Raw genomic sequence first — 13,731 nt, 5'->3', positions numbered from 1 at the left:
CTAGGGTAACCCCATCTGGTTGCTAGGCAGTTACCATAGTGATACTAATCAAGTATCTTTGCCATCCTGATTGAAATAAATCAACCCGGAAGTCTGTACTCTTTTCTGGTTCCGAGATATGTGATTTTTTTCTCGGTTGCTAGGGTAACCCCATCTGGTTGCTAGGCAGTTACCATAGTGATACTAATCAAGTGTCCTTGCCATCCTGATTGAAATAAATCAACCCAGAAGTCTCTCTGATTTTCTGGTGCAGAGATATAGTTACTGCTAAACGGTTGCTAGGGTACTCTGTTTAGTTGCTAGGGAGTGGCTTGGCAGCTGCCAATCATGAATCTCCAAAGGCTGCTTGTCAGTATGAATGATATAAACCAACTCCCATGCCTCTGTGACATTCAGAATGGAAGATATCCCTCTATGGATTTTGGTTGTTAAGGTGCTCGACAATGGTTGCTAGGGAGGGGCTAGGAAGTGTTGATTTGATGCATGATTGGCTGTTTGCTGTCCCGAGTCAAACGAGACCACCCTTGTGTTTCTATGACACTTCTATCCGGAGATATCCCTTTGATCTGTTTCAATAGAAGTCTATGGGACTTGTTGCTAAGGTGCTCTTAATGGTTGCTAGGGCGTGGCTTGATAGCTTCACAATGATCCTGAGAGACTGATTGGTCGTCTGAGTAAAATGAGCCCACCCCCTCGTCTCTATGACACTGTGATCCAGAGCTATGTTCAATACAAATCCCTATGCCTTTTCATTTCATGGGCCGTCCTACACCATTATAAGTCAATTGGGGCATTTTTGGGCAGCTCCTGCCCCCCAGGGGTGCAACTTTTACCCCATATTGAGGTATGCTCTTACAGAGCCTGCCAGCCTCTTCAAATGTGGCAAATGACACGTTTCTACGAAATCCTCGCTTGGAGCTGTGACGCGTCAAAGTTTGTCTCAATGTTAAGTGTATGGGATTTTTCGGCCGCTTTTTTGCCCCTGGGGCAAATACCGTACCCCCGATCGCTTATAAAAGTCATAGCACACGTGTCCTCAATAGGCCGTTCGATTTGACACCTCATTTGTGGGTCTACGCCAAACGGTGCGGGACGAGTTAGGTGCCGAAGTTTTGTTAAGAGATATAAAAATAAAAATAAAAATAAAAATAAAAAGTATAATAATAAGTATGTGAGATTACAATAGTGATGCTTTGCAAGCACCACTAATAAGTATGTGAGATTACAATAGTGATGCTTTGCAAGCACCACTAATAATAAGTATGTGAGATTACAATAGTGATGCTTTGCAAGCACCACTAATAATAAGTATGTGAGATTACAATAGTGATGCTTTGCAAGCACCACTAATAAGTATGGTGAATAACAATAGTGATGCCTTGCCTTTGGCAAGCACCACTAATAATAAGTTTAAATAGGATTTCAGTAAGTTGGCTCTCACAAGCCAACTTAATGACCCCTCCTCAAATTAGTGTGCTCCAGCTGACCTCCATCCCCTTAAAATGATCTGCCTGGCAATCATGACACTGGATAAGACCTAACTCTTTATGTGTCTATATTCAATGTTGATGACCGCCCCATTGCCCAAAATACAGAGTCTGGGGCAAAATGACACCAAAGTGGCTAAAACATCGCACTCCAGTCTCTGAACCTTCAACCAAAACTCCAGGATCTCAACATCCCCCCAAAAGACATGGGTTATGACTCCATCCTCTTATTGTCAACGGCAGAAGGTGGGTGTGTCTTTAAGAGGGGCAGTGGTGGGGCAGTGGTGGCTCAGCGGTTAAGGCTCTGGGTTACTGATCAGAAGGTCGTGGGTTCAAGCCCCAACACCACCAAGACACCACTGTTGGGCCCTTGAGCAAGGCCCTTGAACCTATCTGCTCCAGGGGCGCTATATCATGGCTGACCCTGCACTCTGACCCCAGCTTAGCTGGGATATGTGAAAAATAAATAATTTCACCATGTATATGCAGAAATGTATGTATAATGTGTGACAATTGGTCAAATTAAATTAAATTAAATTAAATTAAATTAAATTAAATTAATTAAGACCAAGCCTATACAATCTAGAAAGGGTCCAATAGAACAGATGTAAAATCTTAAATTGCATAAGACGCACCCTTGCATCTCTAGATGCAGTCTTGGAATTTTTTAGAATCCTAGTCCACTCTTCTTCCTCCAATTCCAAATTTAAATATTTCTCCCATAATCTCTTGAGAGTGGTCGAGGGTCCATCCCCCAGATTCTGAATTAACAGGGAGTTATATACTGATGCCTCATGACCTTTTCCAAAAGCAGTAATCACCATTCTCATAGTATCTGCTGCTTTAGGGGGTGTTTGCTATTCCCAAAAATAGTACAGAGCAAGTGGCACAGCTGTAGATACCAAAAAACTGAGATCTGGGGATCCCAAAATGTTGAACCAAATTTTCAAAGAATCTCAACACACTACTCTCATATAGGTCACCAAGTGTAGTAACACCCCTCACAATCCACTCTGACCAGCAAAAAGGGGACTGATTAATACGTAGTTTAGGATTCAGCCATAAGCTCGAGGCAACATTTAGATAAATATCCAAATTAAACACTCTGGACAATTTTGACCATCCCGAGTGCAAATCGCGAGATAACAGGGTGTAATTTAACTTCTCCAGTTAGATTGATAGAGAGGCTTTGCAATGGCAAAATAGGGGCAATTACTTCTAAAACAAGGGAGGGGCTCTCTCAGGTTGAACCGACCAATGAGCCAAATGTCTGAGGCCGAACGCATAATAATAAAACAAAATCTTAGGTAGGCCTAGCCCTTCTTTGTCAATCGGCCTATGCAGTTTACTGAAATGTAATCTGGGACACTTACCATTCCAAATGAAAGACTTTGCTATGCTCTCAAATATCTTGAAATAAGATCTATAATGAGAGACTGTAATAGGTAGATGAATTTTGGAATACAGTTCATTTTATTAACATTAACCTTCCCAATCATCGATAAATGTAATGAAGTCCACCTACCCACATCACTAAATGTACTTAAATTTGAACTAAAATTAACTAAATCAGACAAATTTGCTGGAAATAAAATACCCAAATACTTAATTCCCTGTGTGGGCCACTGGAAGTCGCTCGACTGGAAAGCCGTTACTGGGCAGTATCTAGTCAGAGCCAAAGCTATGGATTTTGACCAATTTACTTTGTTTACTGAGAATTTAGAAAAGGAATTAATAATTCTGTGGAGGCAATACATAGATCTAGTGGGGTCGGTGACGAATAATAAAATATCATCTGCGTAAAGCAGAAGCTTATGCGCCACACCTCCCGCCACACCACTGGAAATTCCCCATTCCCCATTAATGCAACAATCAAACCCAGAACTTCCACCAGAACCAAACAAACAGAAAAAGAAAAATGTGCGCATTAACCCCACGCATGACGTCAGTGCCATCCGTGTCCATCCCTCTAAACTCAAACAGTCCATGTACACCTAAGAGAGTCCCAGCAACAACTTTGCCGTGGGATTGCTCGAGTCCGGTAAATTTGTGAGGCATAATTTCATAACAGAAAATACTCTGTAAAACAAACTCCAGCCAATAGATCTTTATTTTTCGCAAAAAATCCTTGGATGGAAACGTAGTAATGACAAGCCGTCCATGTTTTAAACATGTGGTAATTTGAGTAAAATAACCTCCATGAATTATGGACCAAGCCATCAGTTTCCCAACTGTGTAAAATCTGTTCTGTTCTAATGCTCTCTAATTGTAAGGGGAAAATCTGGTTTTGTTTGCCCTCAAAAGTTCCAAGTGATAACTTAAATCAGCACGTTAAGCATAAAAATCCAACATTTCCATTACAAGCACATTCCCAACTTACACAAATGATGTGATCAAATATTCTAATATTATGTATAGTCATTTAAATTAAATGCAACATTTAAGTTATTTTAATAAACTATTCATATTTAAATTTAGCATCTCTTATAAAATGTGCAATCGTGCTTATATTTAAATGTTTTAAAAATTATAATGTTTATGAAAAAAAATAACGGGTTTGATGAGATAGGGGTCCACAGTACTAAGTTGTCAGGAGGGCCCAAAAATCCCAATTGTGCCCCTGGTAACTCATTCAATGTGAAGCTTTCAGCACATGCAGACTATATAATTATTTAATAAATCGCAGCATTTGGACTTTAAATACACATAAACACGAGGTGTGAAGCTACCATCAAAAACACACGGGTACTGAAAATACTTCACGTCAAAATAAAAGCTTGATTCAACTAGATGTGTGAAATTAAAGAAATTGCAACATGAATGTATTACAATGGTATAGTAAAATGGAATAGTAACTGTGATAATAATAACAATAACGATTAAATAGTTATCATGATATTTAAGCAATACATCTCAAGCAAGAGTACTGTTGTTCTGAAATATATTTTTAGCAATGTTTTCATTTATACTGCGATGCTCTGTTGTGCGGCACTTTATTTAATAATTTAACAAAAACAAATTTTTTGACCAATGGTATGTTTTAGATTATGCTGTGAGGATCTTTAATTGCTTGAAAATAAATTGGTCTATTTTTATTAGTTAAATGTTTATGAATTTAGTGAATTAAACTTTCATCATCAAACTAGTGTCTAATCAAATGAATAAATACATGGAATTCAGAAAACAATTAATGGAAAACACAGGATTTGGGGGAACAAAATTCACATTGGACACTACTAAAAACAAAATAATAAAAAAAACTTGAAGCAATGCTAACTTTATTGAGAAACACTTTAAGGAAACATTCATGTTTTATGTATTATTTACATTGATAATATGATACAATTACTTTTTAAATAGTCTACAGGAGTGTGTTCAATAGCATATTACTCATTCTTAATGTGGCATTGAAATTGGAGAATTCAGACATTTTACTGGTTTCTGTACTGACAACTCAAATATTGGTATCATGACAACCCTTAAAATCTAGGTATTTATCCCAAATATCTTAGGAAGAATTAGATAGAAAGCCAGTATCTATCCAACCATTAATGCAGTAAATATTTGAAAGTATTCAAACTATATCAGTCCTAAATAAACTTCAAAATGAAAGGCTTTTATAGACATTCAGACAATACTTTGTCAAGCCAACAATCAATATATTCAAACTTTCCTTTTCTATCCTTGTTTCATGTTTAACAGATCAATAGTCTTTGTCATTTTTGGCTATGAGCTGCCCTATATTTTGCATGTGGTTGGAGAGCATGCTTCTCAGATAAATAACAGATTGTAAACCATTGAATGCAAATTAGGTAACCTCCCTCAGTGATCCAAAGCACTCAAGTTGGGAATTTGTTTTAATGTGCAGCTTTTGCAAATGTTTTGTTTATATTAATTCTGTTGTGGTGTGGGCTAATGCTATTGTGTTATAGGTTAGTGTTAATTTGCTAATGCATTAACAAGTTCTGCCCTATCTATTGCATTGTAAAACTTTCTCCTGTTTGCTGTTTGTCATCACATCAAGTCAAGTCAAGTCAAGTGGTTTTTATTGTCGTTTCAACCATATACAGTTAGTACAGTACACAGCAAAACGAGACAACGTTCCTCCAGGACCATGGTGCTACATAAAAACAACAAAGGACCAACATAGGACCACATGAGACTACACAACGAAATAAAATACCTATATAAACTACCTATATATACCTATATAAAGTGCACGTGCAAACATGTGCAAAAAGTACAGGACAGTACAACAAATTACTGACAATGAACAGGACAATAGACAGTGCAGCGCCGACCAGTACTCAGTAGTGCAAAAAGATGACAGTTTCTAAAAATGTAAACATAACATACTATGAGATAATGTTCTATGCACATAGCAGTTATTGAGGTAGCAGACAGTTATAAAGTGACAGTTATTAAAGTGCAACTCAGGACACGTGTGTGTCAAACCAGTCTCTGAGTATTGAGAAGTCTGATGGCTTGGGGAAGAAGCTGTTACACAGTCTGGCCGTGAGGGCCCGAATGCTTCGGTACCTCTTGCCAGACGGGAGGAGGGTAAAGAGTTTGTGTGAGGGGTGTGTGGGGTCGTCCACAATGCTGGTTGCTTTGCGGATACAGTGTTTTTTGTAAATGTCTTTGATGGAGGGAAGAGAGACCCCAATGATCTTCTCAGCTGTCCTCACTATCCTCTGCAGGGCTTTGCGGTCCGAAACGGTGCAAGTCCCAAACCAGGCAGTGATGCAGCTGCTCAGGATGCTCTCAATAGTCCCTCTATAGAATGTAGTGAGGATGGGGGTTGGGAGATGTGCTTTCCTCAGCCTTCGAAGAAAGTAGAGACGCTGCTGGGCTTTCTTGGTGATAGAGCTGGTGTTGAGGGACCAGGTGAGGTTCTCCGCCAGGTGAACACCAAGGAATTTGGTGCTCTTGACGATCTCCACAGAGGAGCCGTCGATGTTCAGCGGAGTGTGTTCACCTTGTGCTCTCCTAAAGTCAACAACCATCTCTTTTGTTTTGTCGACATTCAGGGACAGGTTGTTGGCTCTACACCAGTCCGTCAGCCGCTGCACCTCCTCTCTGTATGCTGACTCGTTGTTCTTGCTGATGAGACCCACCACGGTCGTGTCATCGGCTGAACTTGATGATGTGATTCGAGCTGTGCATTGCTGCACAGTCGTGAGTCAGCAGAGTGAACAGCAGTGGACTGAGCACACAGCCCTGGGGGGCCCCAGTGCTCAGTGTGGTGGTGGTGGAGATGCTGTTCCCGATCTGGACTGACTGAGGTCTCCCAGTCAGGAAGTCCAGGATCCAGTTGCAGAGGGAGGTGTCCAGGCCCAGCAGGTTCAGCTTTCCAATCAGGTGCTGGGGAATGATTGTGTTGAATGCTGAGCTGAAATCTATGAACAGCATTCGAACGTATGAGTCCTTATTGTCTAGGTGGGTGAGGGCCAGATCAGCTAGATGGCTCCAGTTAGCAGCCTTTCAAGATTCTCTCCCAGTTGGGTCACAAAACTGTGGCTCTTAGACCTTTCTCTCTACAGATGAGATCAGCTGCCAGCACGAGTCTGCTGAGCCATATTGACTGCTGAGTCACTTACACTTCTCCTCAGGCTACACAGAATGCTTCATCTGCCCAGCCCAAGTGCAAAGAATTTACCAGTAATAAGATGTAAAATTCATGTCCATTCAGTCAGCCAAACTGGAACATTAGATGCTAATGAGCTTCTCTGCTTTAGTGCTGTCTGATATCATTCAATAGCTTACTCTTCGATACAGTTCATCATCAAATACACCTAGCAATGATCTTAACAGGTTGATGATATACTCACAGGGTGTCCTTCTCTTCCGTCTAGTCCGGGAATTCCAGGTGGTCCGGGGTCACCCTGAAGAGATCAACATCAGAATTTCTTAATTTGAGACTCTTTTTATCTTTGAAACAAATTCAGTCAGAAAGACATATACTGTAATTGTACATATACAATGGGGTGCAAATGTCTGAGGCCACATTAAAATATAGGGAGATGAGAACAAAAATGTTTAAGACTTAAAAAAACAAAGAAAAGCTATGATGTAAAATAAAGAAATTGGGGGCATACAAAAAACTCATGGTAAACAAGTACATTAACTTTTGATAATAAACTTACTTAAAATAAGTTAATGGTACTTGAAAAATCTCTGCTGTGCAACAGGTAAAACACAGTAACTACACATTTTGCAAAAAAGCATGGTGACTGGAAAAGGATCTCATAGAAGTTAGACAATGAGCTGTTCTGTGAGATGGGTTTGGCTCAGCTATGCTTAGATTCATGTACATATCTAATCAGTGCATTATCATGTATATATGTAAGTCATAAAGACAATCGAAAAAATTAAATGGAAGCCATTTTTCTCCATTTCAGTGTATGTTGCCTTTGTAGGGCAGAGCTACCTATTGGGAACAAAATAATAATAAAAATGATGTGTTTTGCAGCTACACCTGTTCTTGGTATTATGACTCTGAAAACTTAAGGCAAGGCAAAATACAATTATATTTATCTTTATTTATGAGGCCAGAATTAAGCTTGGGTCCCCGTGAGCCAGCAACAACTCTTATGTCACAAGCACAACCCACTGCACCACCGTTCTTATCGATGTCTCTTGAAGCAAGCGGTATGATTAAGATTAAATACATTTTAAGATAAATGTTTAATCGTTTTTCAAATCATTTGTGCACAGCCCAGCATTTGTATAAGCAAGCAGTTTTTAAGCATTCCCATTTTGTCAAAATAATGATTATTAAACATGGAAACACACAAGAAACGCTGCCCGGGAAACCTTTAATTCATTTCTCTGGCTTTGAGAAAATGAACTAAACGTAAACTTTAAGAGACTAATGGATGTGTAAAAGATCTGAAACTAAGCAATTAATCCAAGATTGTTAATTTAGTCAAGCGTTAAGTTGGTGATGCACAGCTTTTATAATAAAAACCATCTGTCAGGATAAGCCTAAAAACAGACAGTGCAGACCAGCATGAAACAGGAAATGATGGTGCAAACCTTTTTATGTATTCCATAAGGAAATTATGTCAAATAAGAATCTTGGTAGCCTCCTCAATGTGGACTTGCCAAATACTCTCAATGGTACATGTTAACAGTTCACAAAAGCCATTAAACATGTTTTACAGTGAGAAATATAACAATACACACCTTTTGACCAGCTCCTCCTGGAAGGCCAGTCTTTCCCATCCCTGCCAGAGGCTCCCTTGATAGAAACAAAGAATTGCATTAAAACCCTGTAGCAAGATTCCAACACTTCTGTTGGAACCGCCGGACAGTCCAAAGGCGGGCACTATATCGTGAAAAAAGGTTATGCTTAAAACATTAAATAAAGTATGCGTAGGAGTATACTCATATAAGTATATCCATTTGAGGTATAATGTGGAAGCTTACAATCTAAAATTTTCAGAGATAACATCACTTTTGCATTTATTTTACTTAAAATAATAAAATAAGACCTCAAAGCATTCATGTTGAAAATTAGTGCCCCCTAGGAGGTAACTGGGTAGAAATATTTATATGAAAATAAAAGTCCGTCACATAGTACCTACATTGACAATTCAAATGAAAGCTCTGTACAATTTATTTTGTTTGCCTTATAGCACAGTTTGAAAGATTTTCAAAAGAATCACAAAGTTTAATCTGAATTCTGTAAGTAATCAAATACAAAGATTGTGTTATGCGCCGATCACTACTGCTGTAAGCTCCAAACAACTAAATTGTATTATCATTTTCACAAATATTCCATCCAGCAGGAAAAGCATGCTAAACAAATCATCATAAAAATATGTTTTCATCAACTGACTGGTAAAATTTAATATATCATCACAAAGGGGAGGATCTCAGCTTTCTAATGACATTTAAATCCACTTTTAGTCCACTCAGAGGACGAGATATTCAATGAAACAACAAGGGAGGTGCATGAACAGAAAATTAGACTGAATATCTATGGACGAGCACATCTGTGAGGGCTAAAATGTAATAGAGCACCACCTACATTTCAAATCTGTATATTGTGATGGAATGTGATAGAGAATTGCTGCCATCTTGTGGAATGAAATTCCACAAGATGGCAGCAAAGTGAGGTAAAGTGAACAGAAGTAGGACAAAGAAATAATAATAATAAATATTAAACAAAATATATTTTCAACATAAGATTATAAATATATACAGTTGTATGAATAATTGGTGTCCTTTTATTAGTTATGTATGCAACTAGTATACATTTTGTGTGAATGATGAGCTTTTAAATTTGAGTGTGAAAAATTGCTAATTTTGTAACGTTTTTACGGTAGTTTAGTTCCCTATCAAAAAGCTACACTTTGATGCCGCACTGCCGAACTGTTAGACAAGGAGAAAGTTTTCCTCCTCGATGCTCCGGTTTCACATTCTGGCTTATTTGGTGACGCTATGAACACGGTCATCACCAGGTTCCAGGAGGTGAAGAGTCATGAGGAGGATTTCGGGCAATTCCTTCCTCGCCGCACTCAGGAGGAGGGGTCGTCGGCCACCCAGCCCCGCCCCTTCTAGAAGGGAGGCTCAAAAACAGAGCATGGCGAATCGCGCTCCCCCTCGTAGAGACTAGGGAGCCCTCAGCAGCCCCCGAAGCAAAACTTCAGGGCCGTCATCTCAAAGAAGAGAAAACCCTGATGGGTTTGCGCCCACCCTTGTGGGGGTAGCCCCCTTCGTGACGGGGCGTGTGAAACATCCACCTGTACCTTCCCGATACCCCCAAGAAACCTCTCCATTCCCGCCGCCTCTGGTGTTTCGGGAGTTTGCGGTTTCCAGCTAAATGTTGGGTGTTCCGTTGCTTCCTGCCATAGTCCAGGACACGGAACACACGACATCCCCACAACAGGAAGTGTCAAAATGTATTCCCATCTCAGAGAACTTGGCAGCATGGAAGTTAAGGCCAGGTGATTCTATGTGGGTCCTAAGAACAATAGGAAAAGGCTACAGAATTAAATTTGGTCGCCGTCCTCCGCGTTTCACCACTGTGGTTTCCACTACGGTGAAACCGGAACAAGCATGTCTACTGTGGAAAGAACTGCAAAATCTCTTGGTCAAAGGGGCCATAGAACATGTTCCCCTTCCAGAGAAAGAGTCAGGTTATTACAGCAGATACCAAGAAGTTCCCAAGAAGGGTGGGGGGTTGCGTCCGATTTTAGACCTTCGAGGCTTGGATCGCTCAGTCAGGGCGTTCAAGTTCAAGATGCTAACTGTCAAGACGGTCGTGTCTCGTCTCAAATCCAACATCACGATTGGTTGGTCACGATCAACCTCAGGAACTTCCTGTGTTGTGGCAGAATTTCTATATGAAAATATGCGTATATTTTCATATAGAAATTCTGCCACAACACAGGAAGTTCCTGAGGTTCACTTTTGGGGGTGAAGCTTTCCAATATCGGGTTCTTCCACTCGGCCTAGCCCTATCACTCCGCACATTCACGAAGTGCATGGATGCAGCACTGGCTCCTTTGCCACTCCAGGGTATCCATATTCTGAACTATATAGACGACAGGCTGATACTAGCATCCACACTGAGGATGCCGCAGGACTGCTCTTCAGACAAAATACCTGACGATGCACCTGTGGCGCATCTATTTATAGCCCCTTTACCGGCGCATCCTGATGATGTCACTGGCGGAGATTATAAATTCTAGTCAATTTCATTGACATGTTGCATACATATTCACAGCTGGTCACTCCTAAAGATGTTCCCAAAGCACTAAATCAGCGCAGCATCTCGTTCTGCTTTTATCAGGGAACAGGGGTTACAGTTAAGTAACCCGAGACGTTTCTTCCTATTGAGTTTCAATGGTCTATTCAAGGGGCTGCATGATGTTAGCCAATCATAACAGTGGGATTTTACATTGAAGTTTTAAGGAGACGCTTAGGCCAAAACCGAGCATTTCAGACAGCGTGCCAGAGACAGGGTGTAAAATTATCAAATATTACCAAATGATGTTTATTTGTTTTAATGCAAAAAACTAAAACTTTACTAACATTATCAGTGGACATCAGGGAAGATAATAAAACTATTTTTAAAAAGAGCATTTCATGACCCCTTTCATTTAAATTCAATGACAAAATGTAAAAGATGCTAATTTGTTGTCATTTACTGGAGTGAAGAAATGGTCACTGAACGAATCAGTGAACGAATCTGAACTAATATTTTAGGTGAACAGATTCAAAAGACTCGAGTCACTGGGATATAACAAAATCCCAAAAACCAATTAGTCACATAATTAGGCAATATTTGTCCCCTGGATTTGGCTTTTTCAGGGGCATGTTTTTATCTTTTGAGGTTTTCTAACCTTATAAAACATAAACTGTGTTTCATCCGTTTATGTCAAATGCATCAATTTAATCAATTAATTAATGCAAATTTTCAACATTGAGATACATGATTTATATAACCAATTGATTCCCAAAGCACATTTAATAGGGGACAAATAAACATCAATATCAATCCTTGAGTCTCTGAGGGTTAAATTATAATTGCTGAACATTCACAAAATTAAATTGGAGAAATGATTAAGTGGTATACATACAGGCTGTCCTGGATATCCAGGTGAACCGGCAGGACCCATACTCCCCTTTCTCCCTAAAATAGACGGCATGCCTGTTAATGCAATAATAGAGTACTGGAACATAACAAACAAATGAGGTTTCTTTGCTGCTCAAACATGTACATATATACACTCACTGGCCACTTTATTAGGCACACCTGTATATCTACTTATTCATGCGATTATCTAATCAGCCAATCATGTGGCAGCAGTGTATAAAATCATGCAGATATGGGTCAGGAGCTTCAGTTAATGTTCATATCAACCATCAGAATGGGGAAAGCATGTGATCTCATGCTTGTTGGTGCCAGATGGGCTGGTTTGAGTATTTCTGTAACTGCTGATCTCCTGGGATTTTCACACAGAACAGTCTCTAGAGTGTATAGAGAATGGTACCAAAAACAAAAAAACATCCAGTGAGTGGAAGTTCTATGGATAGAAATGTCTTGTTGATGAGAGAGGTCAACAGAGAATGGCCAGACTGGTTCAAACGGACAAAGTCTACAGTAACACAGATAACCACTCTGTACAATTGTGTTGAGAAGAATATCATCTCCGAAGGCACAACATGTTGAACCTTGAGGCTGATGGGCCACTTTGGGGTCCACTTCTGTCAGCCAAGAATAGAAAAATGAGTCTGTAGTGGGCCTACCATTTGTGTACCTCAGCAGAAATCCAAATTTGTCAGATAAGGTGATGTTTTTCTAATCGTCTACTGTCCAGTTTTGGTGAGCCTGTGCCAACTGCAGCCTCAGTTTCCTGTTCTAAGTTGACAGTAGTGGTACCCGGAGGGGTCTTCTGCTGCTGTTGCCATCTGCCTCAATGTTTGACGTGTTGTGTGTTCAGAAATGCTTTTCTGCTTAGAACTGTAACACCCATGCTTATTTGGGTTACTGTCACCTTCCTGTTAGCTTGGACCAGTCTGGTCATTTTCCTCTGATCTCTGTCATTAACAAGCCGTTTTTGCCCACAGAACTGCTGCATGTTGTTTTTTTGTTTTTGTTTTTGGCACCATTCTCTATAAACTCTAGAAACAGTTTTGTGTGAAAATCCCAGGTGATCAGCAGTTACAAAAATACTCAAACCAGCCCATCTGGCACCAACAATCATGCCACAGTCAAAATCACTGTGATCACATTTGTTCCCCATTCTGATTGTTGATGTGAACATTAACTGAAGCTTCTGACCTGTATCTGCATGACCCACCTGTGAGGTCTTTGACCTCACAGGTGGGCTAAGAAAATGTCCTAAAAAGTCTTGAGGCAAAATCAGAAGCCATTGTTCACAGACAGAACCACAAACATCCTGAGGCCTGTTGCACAAAGCTGGTTTCAGTAGCTACTCAGGTAAGTTCAGTTTGAGCAAACTCTGTTTTATTTTTTTTTTTGGGCTCAAGAAGGTGGGTCTGTTTTTACCGACGTTCACCACCATAGTAACTTACGCCACATGGCTAACCTGCTCCGTAGCAGGTTTTATTCTGAGTTACAGATTGCAAACTGATGCTGAATCAATCAGCTGTGGGGACAGTGACATCTCTGATGCAGTAAAGTCACTCCACATGTATCTGTTGCTCCAAATTAAAACACACTTCACAGGGAAATGTATATACAGTATTACATGAATTTAGATTTATA

At 39.9% G+C, this 13,731-nt stretch overlaps 1 protein-coding gene across 2 annotated transcripts in view; it reads right to left on the bottom strand.

Annotated features, from left to right (window-relative positions):
* The window catches only part of LOC127660463 (collagen alpha-1(XXI) chain-like), a 155,569-nt gene that overhangs the window by 46,365 nt on the left and 95,473 nt on the right, over positions 1–13,731 (bottom strand). For both annotated transcript variants that reach the window (XM_052150713.1, XM_052150714.1), the window contains exons 15-17: positions 12,080–12,132; positions 8,676–8,730; positions 7,319–7,372 (exon numbers count right to left, since the gene is read on the bottom strand). In XM_052150713.1, the coding sequence (XP_052006673.1) occupies positions 7,319–7,372; positions 8,676–8,730; positions 12,080–12,132 (162 nt within the window). The remainder of the gene's footprint in view (positions 1–7,318; positions 7,373–8,675; positions 8,731–12,079; positions 12,133–13,731) is intronic.

Source organism: Xyrauchen texanus, chromosome 20 (assembly GCF_025860055.1).
Source record: "Xyrauchen texanus isolate HMW12.3.18 chromosome 20, RBS_HiC_50CHRs, whole genome shotgun sequence".
Taxonomy (NCBI): Eukaryota; Metazoa; Chordata; class Actinopteri; order Cypriniformes; family Catostomidae; genus Xyrauchen; species Xyrauchen texanus.
Note: the sequence above shows the minus strand (reverse complement) of the source record. Positions and strands in the feature narration are given on the sequence as shown.